The 21,840-nt window shown below is 37.3% G+C and overlaps 1 protein-coding gene across 1 annotated transcript in view; it reads right to left on the reverse strand.

The window, feature by feature from the left end:
• LOC108680978 (calcium-dependent secretion activator) overlaps positions 1 to 21,840 on the reverse strand; it is a 117,360-nt gene that overhangs the window by 47,705 nt on the left and 47,815 nt on the right. Inside the window, exons 9-10 of the mRNA XM_047883831.1 lie at positions 13,208 to 13,377; positions 8,011 to 8,097 (exon numbers count right to left, since the gene is read on the reverse strand). Coding sequence (XP_047739787.1) covers positions 8,011 to 8,097; positions 13,208 to 13,377 — 257 coding nt within the window. The remainder of the gene's footprint in view (positions 1 to 8,010; positions 8,098 to 13,207; positions 13,378 to 21,840) is intronic.

The raw sequence follows: 21,840 nt of genomic DNA on the forward strand, positions 1-21,840 counted from the left end.
AGAACTGCAGAAAAAAAAAGTTCACTGAGAAATGTTAAAGACACGAATGAACATTTCATAGCTTTTAAGAGCCTGGTCAGAATGGTGTAGTATGTAAGATCTAGGAGAGCAGTAAACAAAGTAAACAACAAATATACAACGTGTAGGGGGAGTCCACTGATACAGCGAGCTAGTGGAGCCACCTGCCTTAGGATCGAGTTCCTTCTTCGGCTGAGGCACAACAAAGAAAGAAATATAGTCAGGTTTGAGGGTGGACACACACACGGGCTCCTCAACATGATCAATTTCTGCCATCAGAAAATTTGCCGCCGACCAAAGATTGAATTTATTTATGTTGGACATGCGTAAAATTTTAGTAAACAGGAGCATATAATTCCTCCTAGAAATGAAAAAGTCAAATGCGGCACAAATATTGGGGAAAGTAGCTATTTGAATGCGAATTAAAGGAGCGTATGTGATGGTGAAATGATAACAAGGCGAAAAATGCTTCAGAAAAAATGAGTGGAACAGAGACAAAAGACGTGTCGTTTGACAGTGGGTTGAAACACAAAAAACCCACGCGTAAAATGGGAAGAGTTGATTAAATTTGTGAGAATTAATTTTCATTCATTGAAATACGTACACTGTTTCATGACCAACAGTTGATTTTATTTGCAAATTTCGAATAGTATATGTTCATTTTGAAAACGAAGTAAACATATGAGTGAATTTCCCTTAAACATTATTTCGAATTTTACAAAGGGCTGTAACTCACAAAAATTCTACGCTGTTCTCCAACGTGGTGAACTTTTTTGCCTGATTGCAATCAAAATTTAACGGCGGTTTGCTCGCGCATCAGAGGCGCGTCATACGATCGACGGAGTTCTGGAGGCAGCTAGCTTCCTGGCAAACTGAAGTAGGTTCAGTTTATTCGCGGTTACTCCCATTCATCAACTTAAAATTGCCCGTCGTGAATATAATTTACACGCCCAAAAAGGCTGTCCGATCACGAAAATATTTCACTCACAATTTCAGGCCATTTGGCAATAGTCGCAAACACCAAATACCAAATTTTAGTACAGTCAAGCTTGGGGTGATTACATATCTGTACTCACACAGCTGATTATACGTACTTGATTATAAACCGCTAGATCCAGGTTGCGGCCGCACTGTTGTTACGAAACCGAACACACCTATAACGTTGATTTTTTTTAGTACGACGGCAGTCTTGGTGAAAAAAATGAGCTAATTTTGATAATTGAAATCAAGCTAGAAAATATTTTGAATATTCATGCCCGCAGTAAGATTTTTCTCTTTAAGAAATACGTTTCAACACAGTTTTCCTCTGCGTGTTTTGGGAGTATCTGCCTGATCTCGACTGCGTAGCATACACTGGTATAGTGAACACTTCGCTCACGAAACGTATACACGATTCACATGCTCTGAGTTCGTCAACGCTGCTGATGATATGTTGACGAAAAAACTTTGACATTTAACATAGAGGCAAGACCAGCTTACGATCTGATGGCGATTGAGTGGATGAATTTACAGTAACGGGTTTGCTCTCGAATGTATAGACACTCATAATGATTACTATCACATTTATATACAGAGCGTTCGAATCAGCAGACACAGCATTAAAAAGAAAATATAGTTTAGAACTTTGACCCAGCCGGTTTAAAATCCCTTATGAATTAAAAAGAACTGAAAGAACTTTGGGACTAACGATGCTGAAAGTGAAAGAACATGAAACGATTAGAATTGTAAATGAATGGAACTTTTACAGAGAGCAGGTGAGATGCGTTTGAACTCAGGACTTCTTATGTTGGTTGAATAATAAGTCAAAAGAATAACACGCTGACAATATCCCTGCGATAAAATACGTCGAAATTCAACTATATTAAAATGAATTTTCGTGCAAAGTCCTCTGATCTCAGAACACGAACAATTAGCGTACGTTAATGGGATGATATGAACATTTACAGAATCATACAAAAACTGAAAAAATGAATGGACCATAAGATTCAACATAGAAGGCAGACACTGAAATGCCATCTAAAATCATTCAGAGCGGAAAGAATTGAAGGACAAAAACGGGAAGAAACAACGTCTCAGTATCAAGAAGAATTAAAAGACGGGGAAAAAACTATATAAAGATCGCTAGAAAAAAAAAACATTGAAGACAACACGCCGAGTAACGACTGGACACACATTGCATGTAGAAAACGACTGGTAGGAAACCTTGAAACGGAAGGTATGCAATGAAACCTCATCCCCATTTCATGTAATAAATAAGTGAGCCAGAGAAATAAATCAGAGCTTCGAAACTGCTTAACGAAACATGATTGTCCAACGCAATCAACTAATGAGGTTTTCGAGACACAAAATGTTTGTAGATTTTAAGAACAATGTAGCCTAACGAGTCCAAACGACTACTGCAAATCCTTAATTGGATTCGCAGTTGTGGAATCGAGAAAGCGAATTACGAAGAATTATGCATGCCAGAATATTTTTGACGAGGAAAAAAATTTTTTCCACTTTTATTCCCAAATTCCCTGAACCGATAAAATTTTTCCTTTAAAACAAAGATGAAGAATCACACGGACAGATAATAATTCCCGGAGATTGTATTGTCGGACCAGTTTTTTATTGACAACGAAGCATATAACAGCGGTGCTATCTCGCCTTGGATCTTTAAGAATTTTCTACGCAAATACTCTATAGAAGCTATCAGACGGAGAGGACAAGGCTAAAAAGCAACTAAATTACGAAAAGCTATCACTACCTTAACTACCTTCACTACCTTAACTACCTTCACTACCTATTACAATTTTAGTTTATAATTGGGGCCTAGAGTTTATACGGCAGAATAGCGAAAAATACGATTAGGAAATCATCACTAAAAGGAAGCGGAACGATTGAACGAGAAGATAAAATAGAATGGTTGGAGTATTTATTTTATCAGAGTATTTTCCTTGAAGAACTATGAGATTTGTACGATAAATACACCAAAATTCATTTAGTGTATCATTCATTTAAAATAACTTAAAGTGTCATAAAAATCACACGGTGGAGAAATTGCGTCAAAAAAGCAAGCGGACTAGAGTGAGAGTGAAAGAAGTGAGGGAAGTTGGTAGTATTAAAATAGGAAGTATTGATTTTAGTTGATGAGGTGCGAACAAAGTAGCACGTACTGCAGTAAGGTGAGTAACCGTCTAGACCCAGCGGACATCACAGAACGTATGAGGAGAGACACATTCATGAGTTAGTATGAGAGTTCATGAGGTTATGTTAATGAAGAAGACGACTCATAAGCTCCACAATATGGAAGGCTTCTGAAATGCGATGCGTTACAGTCAACTGGTTTACCGCTGATACTATGGTACGACATAATCCGACATAATCCTCAAATCCACAAAATGTCAGTTCTGAATTAAAACCCATTAATGGCGGGTTAATTTCAAAGACACAAAATTATTAAGACACAAGATTGCATATACGTTACAATTAAGAATAGCATTATATAAGTTTGAGATATGAATGGCTTAATGTGCCTCAAATTATTAAGCACTGAATATCCTTTCATATTACGAGTTGTTGGACATATATTCTGCTTTAAATTTATGGAATTAGTGGTGGAATTTGAGGGCTGAATAAACGTTAAAATGAATGACGGTGCACTGCCGTTGAAAGTGAGCCACTGAACACGAATGAATTTTCGGTGGGGCACTGAACGAGATATGATTGAACTTGATTGTCGGGCGCGCTGTACTCGGCTTCACGAGCCCCGGTCGCGGCATGTTGGAGGCATGTCTACATGAGCTCGTTATCGCTTGCTCCTTTGACTTTACGTTCCATGAAATTTACGCGGTAGAAATTTTTCATTTACAACTAAAAAACAGATATTTAATAAATATTCCGTTCTATTCCGAATGCAAGTCAATAACTTAGCAGTCACGCTCATATGCTGATATCTGTCAAGAAGAGAAACCAAGTGAAGAAGAGTAATGCAAAGTGTTTGTCCCCAACATAAGATAAATTAGTGATACGTAAGAATTATATGATGAATATGCGTGGTTCAGGTTTTATCAAGTCATTCATCTATATTGAGTAATTTATACGTTATTACAGTATTCAAATATGCTCCCTTACATAAACATGCATCTTTGGAACTCTGGCGAGCCTAAAATTCCAGTGTGAATAAAAAACACTTTATTGCATTCTGGCAATTACCGATAATTATAAAATCTTACACGTACAAAGATATGACAAACAAACATCCAATACAACAGAAGAAAATAAATGAAATCATAAAACAGGCTTGTGATATGCCCGAACAGAAATTTCATGGGTTATGTCACGACACAATAATAAAATGAAGTCAATGAAAAATGTATTCGAAAATCTTCCTTACATCATTCTCTCCAATTTTCGACAGGAGTATTTTTTCTCGGAGTCAAACGGTCCGATCGAAGAAAGAAATATTTGTCCAAAAGGACATAGCAAAAGGAAAATTCAAATACAAAAAAAAACGAAATTAAACCTCCACAAAAGGTTGTAGCGTCCAAAGCCAGTAACGTCAACGCTGCGTCAAACGTCACGATGTGTTCAGAGCCAGTAACGCCTCTCAGACGCGTTATTGCTGCAGTCTCTTTGTGCTTAAAATTACTGATAAATGCGAACACTTTTCACATAAAAATATGAAATTAATAACTTGCAACCATGCTGAAAATGGACACAAATTTTATAACCTGTTGCTTATAAAAACATTGCTGATATGTAGATGCAAATTATTAATGTTAGTCATATAAACAATTTTCCAGGACACAATACCCCAGATATATCAAGAATAATAACACAAGAATAAATCACTCGGTACTTGAGCCTAAATACAAATCTCTACAATCCCGTACTCTTCAGATCAACTTGGACGTCTAGCTACGTAGGCCTACCACGAATCATGCCCACACCAAAAAGCAAATCTACCGACCAACGGCGAGAGAAAATAGATGATGAAACACTTATACTCGTTCGTAGGAAGAAGTGAGAAGCACAAAACTGTATTATATACCCATTAGTGAGCTACCCATATCAAAATCATCAGCAAAAACTCGGCAATGCGTTGAAAGGTTCAGTACTTAAACCTACTCTTAAACTGAACAGTTTTTAATTTAGTCAGTTTTAGTTAGTCCGTTCATTTTAACGACCAGTAAATTATTGCAATTAAATTTTGATGAGGGTAGCATACATTTGAGCCAGATTTCACTCATTACACATATTAGTTATGAACAATCAAGATTGGAAATACACCAAGAAAGTTGTACACAGAAAGAAGTTCTCAAAGGAAAAATAATTGCACGATCGAGACGTCGCACCCACTAACCATCATGTAGTGCTAAAAAATATTATACGCAACAGTAGAGTACACACAAGTAAACTACCATGTCGTGGCGAGAGTACTAATTTGTGCGTACAAATTACCATATTGTGCTGGGATAGATCGTATACATCAAAATTATGATGAGAAAACCAAAGACAACGAAATGCGTCTCAACTTTACTCAAAATGTTAACTAAAACCAATACTTCACAAATAAGATAAAATCCATTATATAAGAAATGATCGTCAAGCAAAAAGTAATATTTTTGAAAATCGGAAATTTATGTCGAATTTTCGAATCATTTCTAGAACAATTCGAATAACCGCAGGTCGTATGCAGACTTAATCTTCGCATCCGAGATACCAGAGATACCAAGACCTAATATATGGCCCACTCCGGTACACTTCAGATGCCCGACTTCCAATGTCTTGAAGATGAATAGATAATTTTTCAGTGAAGAAAACTTTACATCAAGTAACTTTTTTTCCACGGCATAAATATATCGCAAATCAATAAAACCCTTACATTTCCCATGAAAAGTAAAGCGGATCGTTCGAGTCCATGGTAATCAAGTGTTAATTACAGCGCTTCTCATAGAAATATAAAATTAAGAAGTTACAACTTTTGATCAGTTAATTGGAAAAAAAAATCAATCAGAATACTGAAACTTAAAGGCAATTTTTGAAACCAAAAAACATTTATACATTTATGAACTGGCGCTAGCCCATGAAGTGCCGGCGCCGCTTTATTTTAGGCTGTATAGGCCAATTTATTTTAGGCTTTGGAGCCGAACATTCTTTCATGTTTGTCTGATTTGAAACTTTCAGAATTTGCTACTCGGAAGAGAAACATGTAGAAGATAACCATCGTAAGCTAATCATATAATCCCAATAATTTTCAGGGCAAAAAAAAACACGGAAAAAACATCACCCGCTACAACGGAACAACAGGAGCAGCAGAAACGAATCGTACAGCGACAAGAAGAGCAACAGCAAAACACATATAACACTTCAACTCCAACTAAAAGCGATGTGTTGTCTGTATTCACTTGTTTGCGTTGTTTTAAATGTGAAGAGCGATGAATGTTTGATCTATCAAAAGTCACATTTTGCCTCAGCCAAGTCTTTACGCCAATAAAATTATCGAGACATTTTTTTAGTTCCTTTTTAGAAGTTTTCGAATTAATTTTATGGCACTATGAGAAGTCAATTTGATTTTAAGTAGCAAATTTAAAAGGTATATCGACTGCGACGGAGGCAGTGTGGCATGACAAATATCAGCATGGACCTTATTTTCTTGTTGCTTTCATTTCTCTTTCCCAGGAATAGACTTGTGATCAGGTGGTGAAGTCACGATAAATAATTTTTTTTTTCAATGAAAAAAGTGCCTGCATTGGGTAAATACACTGGAAATTTGAAGCTCAAAATGTTTTCGATTTAAAATTGTAAGTGAAGACCAAAATCGATTAAATTCGATTGGTCTGGTTACGTGAATAAACTTATTTTAATAATTAGGTATTATTATTATTAAAAATTTTATAGATTAAAATTCTTACTTAATGAGTCGCCCTCGAACTAAATTGAATGTATGCTTCCTTGCTGCTGCGGGATTTCGGCATGACATAGCACAACAACCAAATTTATGCTGCTATTCAACCCATAATATCAACAAGATGGCATGTCAGAGTTTCCAGCTTAAGCAGCTTATTCTGAGCAGCTAAATCTCAACGAAGCTCGCTAACTAAGCATTAAGCTGCAGACTAATTAGCATTTAAATGTTAAACAGAAAATGCAGGCATTTGTTGCCAATTAAACTACTAAAGCATTGAACGCCTGTTTAAATGATTTACGAATGACATGATTGATTTCTGATTTGTAACAGAATTGGTTTGAATTGAAAGTAAACTGCGTATCATAGAAAAAAACCTCCTCTTTATCACGCTACAAGTGATTTTTTGTATGTATGATGAAACTCTCAGACCCCTTATTTTAAAAATTTTCAATATACATGCACAAGATGATCTATTATTGATAGATACTGGACGTTCCAATATGTTGAGCAATTAGCAGCGCTTTTTGATAGTCATGTTTTCTGAGGCACAAATTCAGTGTTTGTATGTAAGTTTAGTAACTAACTATGTTTGAGTAACTTCATCCACTAAGTTTTTGAGCCTTTAATAAACCTTGTGAGTAGACTTCATAAATTCAATTCACGCGTTAAGTTCGTGCGCCCATGAAGCTCGAGCTTTACGTGTTACTAAACTTGAACGAGATTCCTATGTATGTTTACCGAGTCTAAATGGCCTATGTATGTTTACCGAGTCTAAATGGCTTATGTATGTTTACCGAGTCTAAATGGCCTATGTATGTTTACCGAGTCTAAATGGCCTATGTATGTTTACCGAGTCTAAATGGCCTATGTATGTTTACCGAGTTTAAACGGCCTATGTGTGTTCCGAGATGTCGTTAGAAAGTCATTGCAGCAAGAGTGACTTGTATACATTGTTAACACACAAATACACGAGTATCTTCGTGTTGAACATGGATCGACTGAAGCGACGAGTCTTGAGTACGAGAGATAGACAGTACAATTATAAGCGAATCTAAGCTGAAGCTACAATGTTAGATGGCAGATAAGGAAGCCTCACTCACCTTCTCCTGTGAGTGAGGTTCTGGAAAAATTTGTACTTTTTTCGTCTACTGAGGTTGTCGAGACTGTGAGAGAGCAAAGAGTCGCTGCTGTTGAAGAAAAATGAAACACCCACCACATTAATAACTGTGAACTTTGGGAAACCACATCCGACGAGCTGCTTCTGTTCGATTTGGTCTATACGCATTAGATTGTCCATAATTAAATGGCGTTATTTTTGAGCCTTCTACTGTTGGAAAAAATATTATTTTATGATCGATATAAAATGTCAATAATTTACAACAACAACTGGACTTCTATAACGATTTTTAGTGTCAAAATGAGAAGCAACTGAATTTCTTAATAAGTTCAGATATTAGTACTGAATTTCAGCAATGTGGCGGTCAACCTTACACAGGGTTGACAGCCACAATAGAAAGAAGCGTCATTAATTTGGACAACCTAATTATTACGAGCAAAATCCTGAGTAATAAAATCTCGACCTAGTGTAAAAAACCACATCGAAGTCAACAGCTTTAAAGCAATGCTATTATAGTACAGTCTGCGACCAAAAAAAAGTGATTCAATCGACTGTTCTAATGTAATTTAATATCTGCAAAAAAACGCTTAAGACATTTTCAACATGCATTGCATAAGCCAGACTTGTCTTGTATGGACCTATTTGAAATCCACTTATCCCGGACACAATAAAAATTTTATTCAAAATAAGCAAAAAGCAACAAAAGTTGGACGGTGGGAAAGAAAATTAAATACAACGAAGGAGAAATCTTCGAAAAAGTTTCTACAGCATTGTTCACTTGAATTCCTTGTTAACTTGAAAAAACGCACGAATAAAAATATATTTCACTTTTCAAACTAAACAAGGTAGTAACATATGTTTTAAAATATCTATTGGGAAATGCGTCTGCCTCTCAACTCGTGATCTATCATCAAACCAAAGGTTGGATGCACAGAAGAATCGAGCATTGAAATTTTACGCTATAGAGCAACGCAGCCGAGATACCTGAGCTGGAATGCATATATGCTACATCACCTCAACATCCGCTGCAACAACTTCTATTTTATTCAAAAACACGCCTTAAGTCGCAACGAGAAATCTCCAGAAATCTCTTAAGGAATTATTCTAACATATTTTTACGGCCGATGGACTTCGGTGACAACGAAGTAGAAACAAAAATTTCATGTTTGCTAAATGGTCTCACATTGGCACCGAGGTGAATAGATATTAATGATGTTGAACATTTAATAAACGCTAATTGTGGACTATTGAAAAAGCTAATCAAAATGATCAAGTCCATTCGAGAATTTCAAACAAAGCATAGATGAGGTCATTTGGCAGGGAATTGCGGCACAAACGCTGGTAGGAAAATTGACAGGAAGCGCAATTTTGTGACGCGATTTATTCTGATAGACCACAAAATTGGAAGGATAAAGAAGGATTTGCACAAGGTAGGAAATTTGGATTGAGGGATCAAGCATGATCGAGTTTCTATAGCGGGATATGATTGAAAAGAGCACGATGTTACAACGTCTATAGCCTGAGTATAATAATAGTAAGAGGGTTAAAAGAACGCGAGAATAGAATTAAATGTTTAACTTTCTTTATATTGGAGGTCATTAGGTGAAAATAAAAATTACTGCTGGAATAGAAGGATGAAGGATTATTCCCTAGGTAATGAGTAGGAATTACGGTCAGAATACGACTAGAAGGATTTTAAATCAATTTTATTCCATAAAATTTTGGATGATTGATTGCAATTTATAATGGATTGGGATTGCAATTTATAATGGGAAATTACTGAAGGAATAGAGAAAAATTCACGACATTCTACGGTAGAGGCAGAAAAGTGTACATTAATTTCATGAAACAAATTACTTGCTCTCAACGTGTTCTACGATAAAGAAAGAAAGAGAAAGGTGGCTGCTCTGCACTTTCCTGTGCGAACATTATTGCACAGCAAACACTTCACAACAGACAGACAACCTGAAGTATACTATGCGGTCTGTAATTGAAAAAGGATTTGCAATGTTGAACTTCATGGCAATCTCTTTGGGCAAATGTAATGCTATTGAATATCAAAGTTTTTACACGCTCAAGTTTTCCGGTAATTATACGCGGCACAAGACTTCTTATTAACTGAAACAAACACCGAAGAATTTGAATGAAAATTTCAGCTTGGAGGCAAAATCTCAGCGACTGAGAAATAAGCTAATTTTTAATCAAAAGAACCTTTACTTAGTTCAGTGTGCAAGTGGGAGATAATATTAAATCCCCGCTAAGTATCGTAGTTCTCATTTCTTTCTTAAGAATAAAAATCACCAGTTCAGCGTTAAAATTTCAGCAAATTTATTAGTATAGATATAAAAGCTACTAAAATTTGAACCTTTTTTGCATATATTCTTCTCTATATTGATAACTGGGCGGTAATTCTTTTTAAAGAATCACTGAATAGCTATGATACGAGCTTCGTGATAGAGCATGAAAAGGTCTGATTTCAGAGTAGGAATGCGTCCAGAGGAATGCTTCAAACGAACGCAACGAAAGGAATGCCTAATAGGATGCATCGTGAGAAAAGCTCCAATCGGTGCATCGGGATGAATGCCCCAAAAAAAGGCACGGAGAGGGATGCCTCAAGAGAGGAATACCCGAAGAGAGAGCTCATGAGTCGAGGATGTTATTCGCTGGCGTAAATCAAGGCTGTTTTCTGCTGTCAAGTCTTCAGTTGATGTGAGCAAGCAGATTGCAGCAAGCACCAACCGAGTTTGGCTAGAAAGTCAGCCATAATTTCCCCAGAGAGTCATAATACTTAGGCAGAAAGGATTACGTACGACAGGTTCTAGGGTGAACTTGACCAAACTCTGTCGTCTGTTAATAGATTCTTGATTCCAGCTCTGCAATCACATCAAATGTACTATTGATCTATAGTAACCGCATCTTAATTACTTTATTTACTTGTAATCTCTTTACACTTCATGTGTGGTTCGATGCATATTCTACTGCTACTGCAATCAAGAAACCAAAAGGCAGCAATTTCCGACAACTTAGGCTATAATTTAAGTGATTCGCCAGCAATGGCAAAACTGGGTAATGATGATAGCCTCTTCTGCTTAAACTTTTTGCTGGAATAGAAAAAAAGATAATGCTGGAATGAAATAATGAGAGAGTTTGGTTAAGCGTTGGTGCTTAGGTTCTGGCCATGGTTGAGGGTCGCGACACACAAGACGTCTCGTGTCACAAATCATTACTGATATGTTGATACTCGAGGTAATTCTTGCCATACTATCTATCATCATTGTATTGCCTCCTGCAAGACATCCTTGTCGCGGCAAAGATGATGTCATTGCGGGTTCATTCAGTCAAATGACGGCCTCCATGATGTCGTTCGTAAGTTGAACCACTAGAGGCAGCGATAAATGAGCCAAGATATTCATGTAAAATTCAGCAAACGTTCTGTTATTACGAGAGAAAATCTTGTGTGCCGCTCCTCGGGGGTAGTTATTACTACATAGGAAGTAAATTAGAATAGAATAAAGTAGTTTAAGAGGAGATGGTGGCAGTACCAAAATGGCGGCATATTTGAGACCGAGACGTGACACCCCAGAGTTCCCAAAAACCCCACCAGATACTCAATGACGGTCGGCATTACTTTCGGGGCCCATCTGAAAGTGAAGAAAGACCCACAAAAAGCAAACTGCCAACACTTTGCTGCCATGAGGGAGCTGGAAACTATGTCCATAGCGAGAGGAATGAACGTCGGACAACATCAAATTGAGATGCATATGGCTCATCTCCTCCTGAGTAACTTGAATTGAGCGGCTGAAAATGAACGGCAAAGCCACAAATGTGTATATGACTACAACGAGAGTTTGGAGAGACCGGGAATTCCTAAATAAATGTATCTAATAGCATTGTTCATTGCTCCGGAAACACTAAAATAAAAGTGTGCAAGATAGATTTTCTTCATAATACCAATCATCGCTCCAACGCCAGTAAGAGTGTTGAAAAAAAACAGAAGACGGGGACTGTGGACCGTCAGGAAATGACAAATTAAAAACCGTTTGCGAAACATCAAAATCGTCACTGAACCACGGTTTACTCGTACAGTAGACAACCAAGTCACAATGAGGCTAAGATTTGAAGAATTACTTGATTCTGACTTGATCGATTCAGAATCGATTGTGTCGTACAAAAACGCTTAAGTTTGCGATAATTTTTCATCCCAGCAGGAGATTAATCTCCTAAAGGTTTTAAATGTTCTTACGTTTTCGGAAATCTTGTTCGTAGACATACATATACTGATATTAACGCTGGACTTACTGTTTACCTTTACCTGAAGAAATTCCCTTTAACGCGGACCGAACGAAGAAAGTGACAGCTTACATTTAAAAACTGCCTTTATTCATCAGAAAACAATAACAATATGAAACTCCCCAGTTACGAACGTGAAACAAGCAGAGAATAAAAATCTACATCCCAAGAAAAAGTTACATCTCAAAAATGAAGGTAGAAAGTATAGGTAGCAAAAAACTCCGGTGGGGACTCGGAAGAAGCTAACGTGTTGAGGCATGCCACTTCGCAGTTGACTTCAGTTTTGTTATGAAGCGATAGTGGAGAATTATTTATATAGATTACTGAGCCTACAGAGCAGGTATGACGTCAACATCTGTGGCATGTTCAGAAACCGTTATTGAGCAGCGAGTGTTTCTCAAAAGCCAGTTTTTCGGTTCAAAATTTTATGAAGAATCCCATACACGCCGGTCCAGTCGCAACACTCGACGTATAGAAAGAGTAGAAACCTTCAGTTGAACGTCAAAAACCTCCAAATTTTTTATAGAACACGTTTTGATTACACCTCATAACGATAAAACCACGCGAACATTTTAAGTAAATTATTAATTGGCAACATCCGAACGAACAAATATTTGCGCTGTAAATCAATTTATGAGCAATTGGGTTCAAATATTGTATGTTTTTAGGGGATTCCTCTCCACTTATGTTTGTTTTTCCCCCATCAAAATATGTGAGTGAAAGGAGAAACTAAACGTTAAAATGTAGCAGTGAAATGAATACCTTCACTAGGCAGTCAAATAATTTAGAGACCAATATGCACATAATGCTTAAGAAAAGCCGATAAACTAGCATGAATGTGAGGCAATGATCGATATACTAGATTGCGGAGAGATGAATAAAATTCTTACCTGTGATTATATTTTCTAAGTTTTTGAAGTCCGTATTTACTGTCAGTGGAGCCCTTGGAGACCGGTAGAGATTCTAGGTTGGCCATGAGCAGGTTTATGGAGGTCTTAAGCTCCTCCAGGTACAGCGACTCCATTTCCTTCACCACGAACTTCGGCATCAGCTTCCGGTTCTGCGGAAGGCAGGATGGCGGTGAAACTTTCCGGACACGCAATCAGTGCTCCTCAAACGGTTTATTAAAGTTAAAATTTTTTCGTGAATAACGTTTGTGATATTTTTGTGATGTGATTTCATCATAATTCATTAAAAAATTGACTTTTGCTCGAAAGACACGTGTGATATAAATCAAAGAGAATTTAGAGGTCGTTAATCCCGAAAACACTCAGTTCTGCACACCCGCAAGTTACTTGATTACATTTGTCACAGTGATGCAATAGAGTTATAATACAATTCCTGCATAACACTCGTAATTAATTGAGTTCTGCTCGCATGATGCAGCCAATGAATTTAATTACTGACAAAGTTTCTGCTAAAAGCAGCGAGTAATAGAAATTTGCGACATTCTACCCAATAGTTGAATATTTTAAGTTCTCACCTCTTATTTATATTAATAATTAATTTAGATCAAATCATGATATTTTCATTTTTTCTGATTTAACTCACATTATTTTTAACCCGCTCAGAAAGTCATACATCCATTGTTTATTTTGAAATTATTTATGTATAAAAATTCATTTCAGAGCATATTAAGACTGGCATCAAAACATACCTTTTATTAGAAGGAGGGAGTAAAGTCTTAACCATCAAAATCAAAATTCTTCACAATTGAAACGAACAGTTCTTAACTATATAGAAATCAAAGATCTTATGAATGTGTTTGAGTTAACAATTAATTATGAAAATGACAGTGTCCTACTGAGCACGAATCCAATGAAGATTGAGTGAAATTAGTCATATCTTTAAACACCAAACTTGAGCTACCACGATAAAGACCGATACATTTTAACATCAAACAAATATCTGAGAAAAATTAGTGACAAACAATCGATTGATTGATCAGTTTGGAATAGAAGTTTTAGAAGGTAGTTAAGTAACAGTCTAGAGATCACACTCATCACTTACCACGAATTTAGGTTTCGCTCAAATGGCCTTCAACATCGACGGGTAAATTGGCAAATTGCACACATACACACACAACTGAAGCATGATATTCCATATTTATTGAGGAATGTTCCAACAGAATTATTTATTTATCCGTTCAATATTTGCGATAGACCTTTTGCATTCTCGTATAATAATTTTCCAAATTTTTGTGAGCTGCACCAATTTTAAGAGGCGCTCAAATCGGCTTAGACTGAATGTACGTAAAGATTGCATCCCAAATATTAGTCAACAGTAGCTGTAGTTGTTTGTATATTAATGCTGAGGCATGGTTTGCTGTGATCAAAACAACTATGAAATCTACTAGCCAAATGTATCGAAGTATCGAAATATTATACAGCTTTGAATGCAGAAGGTCAATAATGTACACGATAAGTTTGGATCAAATTGGGATGAGACACAAATTGTGATGGTTTATAGACGATCTAGCAGGATTATTGCGTTAGAGATTACACACAGGTTAAGCACATTGAGAGGTCACACTGTAAATCAAGCTTTTCACTTGACATCAAGTTGACCGCGAATATTCGTAGGCATCAATTCGAAGTAAGTTTGGGTAATTAAATTGATATTAAGTGATGGCCTACATTTTTCAATTTTTGATTCGCCTCAACTGAAATAAATGATGGAATGGTAAAATCGACGGATTAACTTTTTCAGTTTTCAATCAGGCAAAAAACATTCAAAAAGGTATCCTTATCTTTGTGAAAAATAATCCATAAATTCAATTCACACCTATTTTAGCTCCTGTACTCTACACGCATTACATTAAGAGCAAATTAACGAGATTTTTATTTTGAAATCTACCCATAAGTTGTAGAAATTACGGCCTTTTTATTATTGAACTAATTCCTGTAACTTTAAACTCTATGATATGACAGTACTAAAAAGGTGTAACAAATACAAATCAAGCCATCAAACATGTCATTAAAAATATCTAGCAAAAACCCTCCATTTAACCGAACAAAATCTGTGTAGCAGCCCCATTAGCAATTTTGCTTGTTTGCTGCTTACGCGAAATTTCGAAAATCCCAAGTCATTAGCATGTTTCTTTCATGCGTAAATCATGCATGCAAATGCGCTCATCTTCTGATATTCCTTCTCCCTCGAGCCACCAGTGGCCTGCTAGCTCCATCAGTGACCTGCTAACTCCATCAGTGACCTGCAAGCTCCGTCAGTGGCCTGCTGGCTCCATCAGTGACCTGCTAGCTCCATCAGTGACCTGCTAACTCCATCAGTGGCCTGCAAGCTCCATCAGTGGCCTGCTAGCTCCATCAGTGACCTGCTAGCTCCATCAGTGACCTGCTAGCTCCATCAGTGACCTGCTAGCTCCATCAGTGACCTGCTAGCTCCATCAGTGGCCTGCTAGCTCCATCAGTGGCCTACAAGCTCCATCAGTGACCTGCAATCTCCATCAGTGACCTGCTAGCTCCATCAGTTACCTGCTAGCTCCATCAGTGGCCTACAAGCTCCATCAGTGGCCTGCTAGCTCCATCAGTGGCCTACAAGCTCCATCAGTGGCCTACAAGCTCCATCAGTGACCTGGAAGCTCCATTAGTGACCTGCTAGCTCCATCAGCGACCTGCTAGCTACATCAGTGACCTGCTAGCTCCATCAATGGCCTGCTGACTCGCACGGTCCGCTAACCTATTTAGAATTATGGTCACGCTGTCGGTGGCCAAAGATGAGAGTAAGCCACTGTCCATCACTCACAAAAAGATTGGTAAAAAATTAACCTTCATTTTCTCAATTTTTCCACACTGATTTGCACACAAAATAATACAGGTCAGTATTACACAGCTTGCCATGCAGTGCACTACCAGCACGTTGGCTGTTTGCAAGTTTTTTGTGATAATTACGCTACACTTAACCACGTTTGTTCTTTGGTAGCTACGCAATTTCACTGTTGGAATTTTTTCGAAAATTTCAGCTAATATCTCTTTCTTTAATCGCTTGCTTTACTGTGTGCTATATGAGAAGTGCTAAAAATATTCTAATACCTATACAGGCGACCTTCAATCAGTTATAATTCAATTTTTAACAAAAGACTTCTTTTTGAAACTTCAGCAATTTCTGATGGAGATGAATTTTTGCGTCCGACAAGCGACAGCTGTCGCTTCGTTATCTTGTCTTTTACACGGACCATGCGGCGTGTGGTCAAGTGGGTGGGGGAATTTATGTGATTGAAGCATCGTATATGGAAAAACAAACCAAATAGTTCCTCGGCAAAATGAAGATAAATCAAAGTTCATTGCTTTTTTTTACTATGTTAATGCTGTAAAATTAAATCTATAAAATTAGATGCTTGTATGGGGAAATAAATTGTTTGTAGGACAAATAGCTAACTCGGCCTTAGAGATCGTTTAAGTTTGACACGAAGCGACAATCCAAAGTATGATGTTTTGGTGACTTGAAGAAGAGGGACTTCTGAAATGTCATCTATAAATAAATAAATTAAATATTCAGTGTCAAGTCCGTAGACTTGTCACCAGTCTTGCAATATCTTTTAATTCATTGATATTGTAAAAATCGTCGACGCGAGCACATTGGGGTATGTTAAGGTTCCTGCTTCCTAAGTAACTTTCGCGGTACTGACATATTGCAAATATGATAAACGCGTACAAATAAAAAGTAGGAGACAATTTAATAGAAATCAGTGACTAAACTACAAATTGCGAGGTCACGTTGTGCAGGAAAATACAAACAATAAAATATATTCATAACCAGCACGCATTGCGCAGAGATGATTAGGCCATATATACACATAAGTTAATCCACAGATAAAACTCATAAGTAAAAATACAATACATCGGAGCAACTAATACAGACGAGAAACACTGCAGCACTATTTACAAATTTAATGTCCTTGGGACCAGCAAGGTCCCCCATATTGATGTATACTTGATTATACACAAAAGCAGATATGACAGCCACGACTTCATGATGCGAGTAAAATACTATTCGAAAGGTAATCTACACATGCATTGCCGTGCTGAGCGGCTTCGACTAATGCTGAGCATGGAGCTCGTGCAGGGTAGGCGACAGCAAGGAAGGAAGGTGTTCAATCAGCTCAGTTGTTCAGGGACAGGAAATAACACAGTGTGAGATTTTGTGAAGTTACAGTAATTTATAGTAGAAAAGGTGTAGACTTGAAAAAGAATATGCGGCCCATATGGACCAGAGATAGAGTCAAGGTTCAATATCCAGAAAAATAGGTCTGAGGCACAGTACCCTAAAGATAATGCAAGTTTAACAACGTTGTAACTTTAGCGACAAGAGGTGCTAAGTCGGAGAGGGGTTGTGAAAAGTAGACCAGGCATCAAACGTTGAAATAACGTTGTTTCAACGAAATCAACTCGTGATCAACGTTGTTTCTACGTCATTTGCCTGGATGAGAGGAGACACAGAGGCCAGACGAAGGTATTGATCAGAAAGAAGCACACTGAGGAGCAGACACATAGCCATGCTTAGGCGACTCACATCGCTGTCCTCGGCTGCGGCCCAGGCCTAGCGCGGCCGTGGGTGTGAGACGGGCGAGTGAGACACAACGGCGGCACCAACACAAACGGGGGTTACGGGAGGGGGGGGTGACTTGTGAGACAGGGGTGGTGGCATGAGTGGTGGCAGTCTTGAGGCAGGGGTGGTGGCAGTCGTGAGGCAGGGATGGTGGCAGTTGTGAGGCAGGGGTGGTGGCATGAGTGGTGACAGTCTTGAAGCAGGGGAAGTAGCAGTAGTATGATAGAAACGGTGGCAGGAGTTGTGGCAGTAGTGAGATGAAAATGGCTGCAGGGGTGATGACGGTAGTGAGATAGAGGTGACATAAAGGCGGTGACATGGATTTTGTCAGGGCGAGTGACAGAAGTTAGACAAGGATGGCGACACTCGTACGACCAAGAGAAAGAACAAGAAGCGGAAACGACAGTTAATGAAGTTGATAGCAATGAATTGTTTGAAGTGAGGAAAGGGAGCAAGCCTATAGGAGGAATTATGAAAACGAATTATGAACGAACCATAGAAGACAATTAGGAGAACTCGATGAAAATGATTGAGAGCGATACCACGAGATGACCAGTCGTATGGGATTGTAGGGATTGGCAGAAGAAACTAATGATAAATATATGTACGTGGGTCATAATTAAGGTATAAAGTAAACGAGAAGAGGGAAGGGAAGAGATGCAACAAAAGGGAAGAGATGCGAGGGAAATACGCACAGAACACAAAATGAATATCGAGTTCATGGACAAATCGCACAAAATGAAACTAATTATATGTTGTGTACTAAGGTCCATTTTACTATTCGTATATATCAGCCAAATATTGACTTGCAAAATTATATGAGATTTCTAATATACGAGTATTTTTCCAAAATGATGAAGAGAGATTATAATTGGTTTGAAAGTTGATGCGAGTCATGAAAATCATATTCCTTGAATGATGCGCGACTCATTCGTTGTAATGAATCTTGTCGTGAATGAACTTCTGGTCGTATCAGCTAACGTGAAAAAATAATTACAGTTAAAGATTCCGTTAGAACAATTTAAACTGCACGAGAGGAAAATGACAAAGATTGCTGGCTACAAGTTGTAGAATAATTTAAATATAGGTGATTTGGAAACAGCATACTTATCCTGGGTAACTGAATATGCCGAAATCATAAAAAAAAATATACAAACGTTTTGGAAAAAAGTTAATCATCACTAAATATTCCGCTCAAACGCTATAATTTCATGTTAACGTTGAATGTCGGATGCAACAAAATCCAAACGTATCCAGAAGTGAGAAGAAAACCCAATCAGGAAATACGAGTATCATAGCGTCGCGGCGTAATAAAAATGCGTAAAGCTTTCAAAGTTGATGCACAAAAAATAACTTTTATACATATATATAATATATGTAAGAATACTAGAAGAATACAATGAACATAAGCAAGGTTCTCAGATGGAAAGAAGCTGCGTGAATATGGTGAAGATAAAGCAGCAGAAATGCTTGGTATTCAGATGGTAAGCTGACACATGGAAGGCGAGGTTGGTCGGGATGGTCGAGGTATTTGGGAGGACAGTGAAGAGAAGGTTTATACAAAATATGCATTCAGCCCCGGTAAGAACACACGGGTTGTGTAATGAGTGATGAGCAGCAATGCAGTATGAGTAAATATCAATACAGGGATCAAATATCAACCATTCCAAATGGTAGCTCATATCATTAATATTAGTAAGAACAATATATAAGGGGCAAAATACGGGACGATTCTTCACAAAATATAGGCTGAGGCTCACGCTGGTCTGGAACAGCACGGCTTCATTGTATATGCGTTATAATACACACGCGCTTCACTGTTTCCAGTTCGACGAAGGTTCATCACCGCAATAGTTAACAGTTGGACTTCTGGTGCCTTCATTCCCGAACAACAACCTGTCCGCTTCTATCACGAGCCGGAATAAAACCGTAATAAATAAACATTAAAAATGAGTTAAAGGGCAAAGAAAAGTAATTTAAAATGTCTAGTTTTTGATAATTTTAGTTCAATATGTATAGGAAATTTTTCTTTTTTAATGAATAATCAATAAATGATGAACTGGAAACAGCGATAGAGCTCTCTATCTCCAACGCTGCTGCTCCCGCTTGTGATGGTTAATGAAAAAATATAATATTTTTTTAAATACATAAGAGATCTTAAGCTATTAGCTACGTTGCGAAATTAATGAAAGTTAAAACTAGCGGATGTTTTCCCAGTAATCAATCGAGAAAACTTTCTGAAATATTAATGGCTTCATGGAAGTTACATGAACTAACTATGAAGGCCATCAGTCAAGCATCGCATCTAACTACGCGAGCCTAACTTTTAACTTTCTAAGGCACTGAAGTTGATAAATGACATAAAAACGCGCTTTAATCAAACTCAGAGAATTACTGGTAATTATGGGTAGAAAATGTTCTAAATTTGAAACAATAGAATTAACTTTTTGACCGAAATAAAGTTGAAATCGAAATTCTCAAACACAGTAACATGTTAAGTGCACTTCCATGATGACTAACGACTATAAATATGATTCAAGTCAAAGAGAACGATTTAAATTATAATAATCAAGTGAATTACTTGACTGGAAGAAGCTAATTAATAAAAATTATGGAAAATATAGTGTTACGCAAAATAAAAGCATTAGGAAATTCGTACCTTGAAAGCATCATATACGTACTTTAAAAACTTATTGCACGGCATGAATAAGAGTATTATACATACAAATAATGATATGATATGTCATCGTCATCACGCAGCCGTGAGTTCACGTGGCAAGTAATGAGTTAATACAGCAGTGGAGAGCAGCAGCGGTGGAGGCCAGGGGAGTGAAGTGGACTGGAGTGGCCAGGAGTGGCCAGGAGTGGCCAGGAGTGGCCTTAAGAGTGGCTTATTTCATGGCTGCTTTGAGCGAAGTGACCGCCGTCATTTTGCTTGGTATCATTTCGAGCAAAATCGTTAAAAGACTTTCGTTTTTCGAAAGTCTTTTTCGTTTTAACCAAAAACGAATTTTTTCGTTTTAACCAAGAGAGGGAAACACGGAAAAAAGTATCGTCTTTTCTCAATTATAATGTTTAGCGTTCTAAAATCAGTCAGCCATTAAACTTCTTTAGCGAAAAAAAACGAGAGGCGAAATTTTCTTGGCATCAAAACTACATCGATGTTTTCATAGACTCGTTTCTTCTGTATTCAGAAGTGGAAAATTAATTTAATCAATATTAAAGGGGCCTCGATCGTTTACTTTTCAGTGGAAAATAGCGAGGAAGCAGCAGATTCTTAAATAAATTGAACTTAGTAATCAAACTAGTTGATGCTTCCATTTTTCTGGTAAATGAAAGATTTTTACTAGAAATTATTGATAGTAAACTCTAAGTAATAATACGTTAGAAAGTTTACACTTCAATCAAGCAGAATATTTATCATCAAAAATGAGCTTCCCTTACTGGAGAAGATCTTGAGTGGCAACATAGCGGCGTTGACGCACAACGTATTGATTTGAATATTAATTATTTAAAAAATTCGTGAAAAAATTAAAACCGCCAGCAAAAAGCAAAATATATGTCGCTCGATCTTCTACAAATTTATTTATTCATTGACACTGTTGTTGACTCGTCCACTTAACTCCCCCATTAAGGTTCAAATGCGTCAAATATCCCTACAAAAGGATTAATAAACATAAAAGGTTATCAAAGTTTCAGTCTTGTTTGAAAGTTATCTCAAGCTACGACGATACAATATAAACAACTGCACTATATGCTATCAATCAATTATGACCACCACTTCCGTTATCCTAGTACATCTTTAGCATTCAGATCAATAAATATTAACATATAGAAAGAATCAATTTAAATGTACCCTAGAAATTATGTCAGTTTGCATCTTACAGCATTTAAAATTTACACTGAAATGCCAAGCATCTGGGGCTATCCTGTCATTTATTCCAGTGATACTTAACAA

The sequence above is a fragment of the Hyalella azteca genome, unplaced genomic scaffold (assembly GCF_000764305.2).
Source record: "Hyalella azteca isolate HAZT.00-mixed unplaced genomic scaffold, Hazt_2.0.2 contig13779, whole genome shotgun sequence".
In the NCBI taxonomy this organism is placed as follows: domain Eukaryota; kingdom Metazoa; phylum Arthropoda; class Malacostraca; order Amphipoda; family Hyalellidae; genus Hyalella; species Hyalella azteca.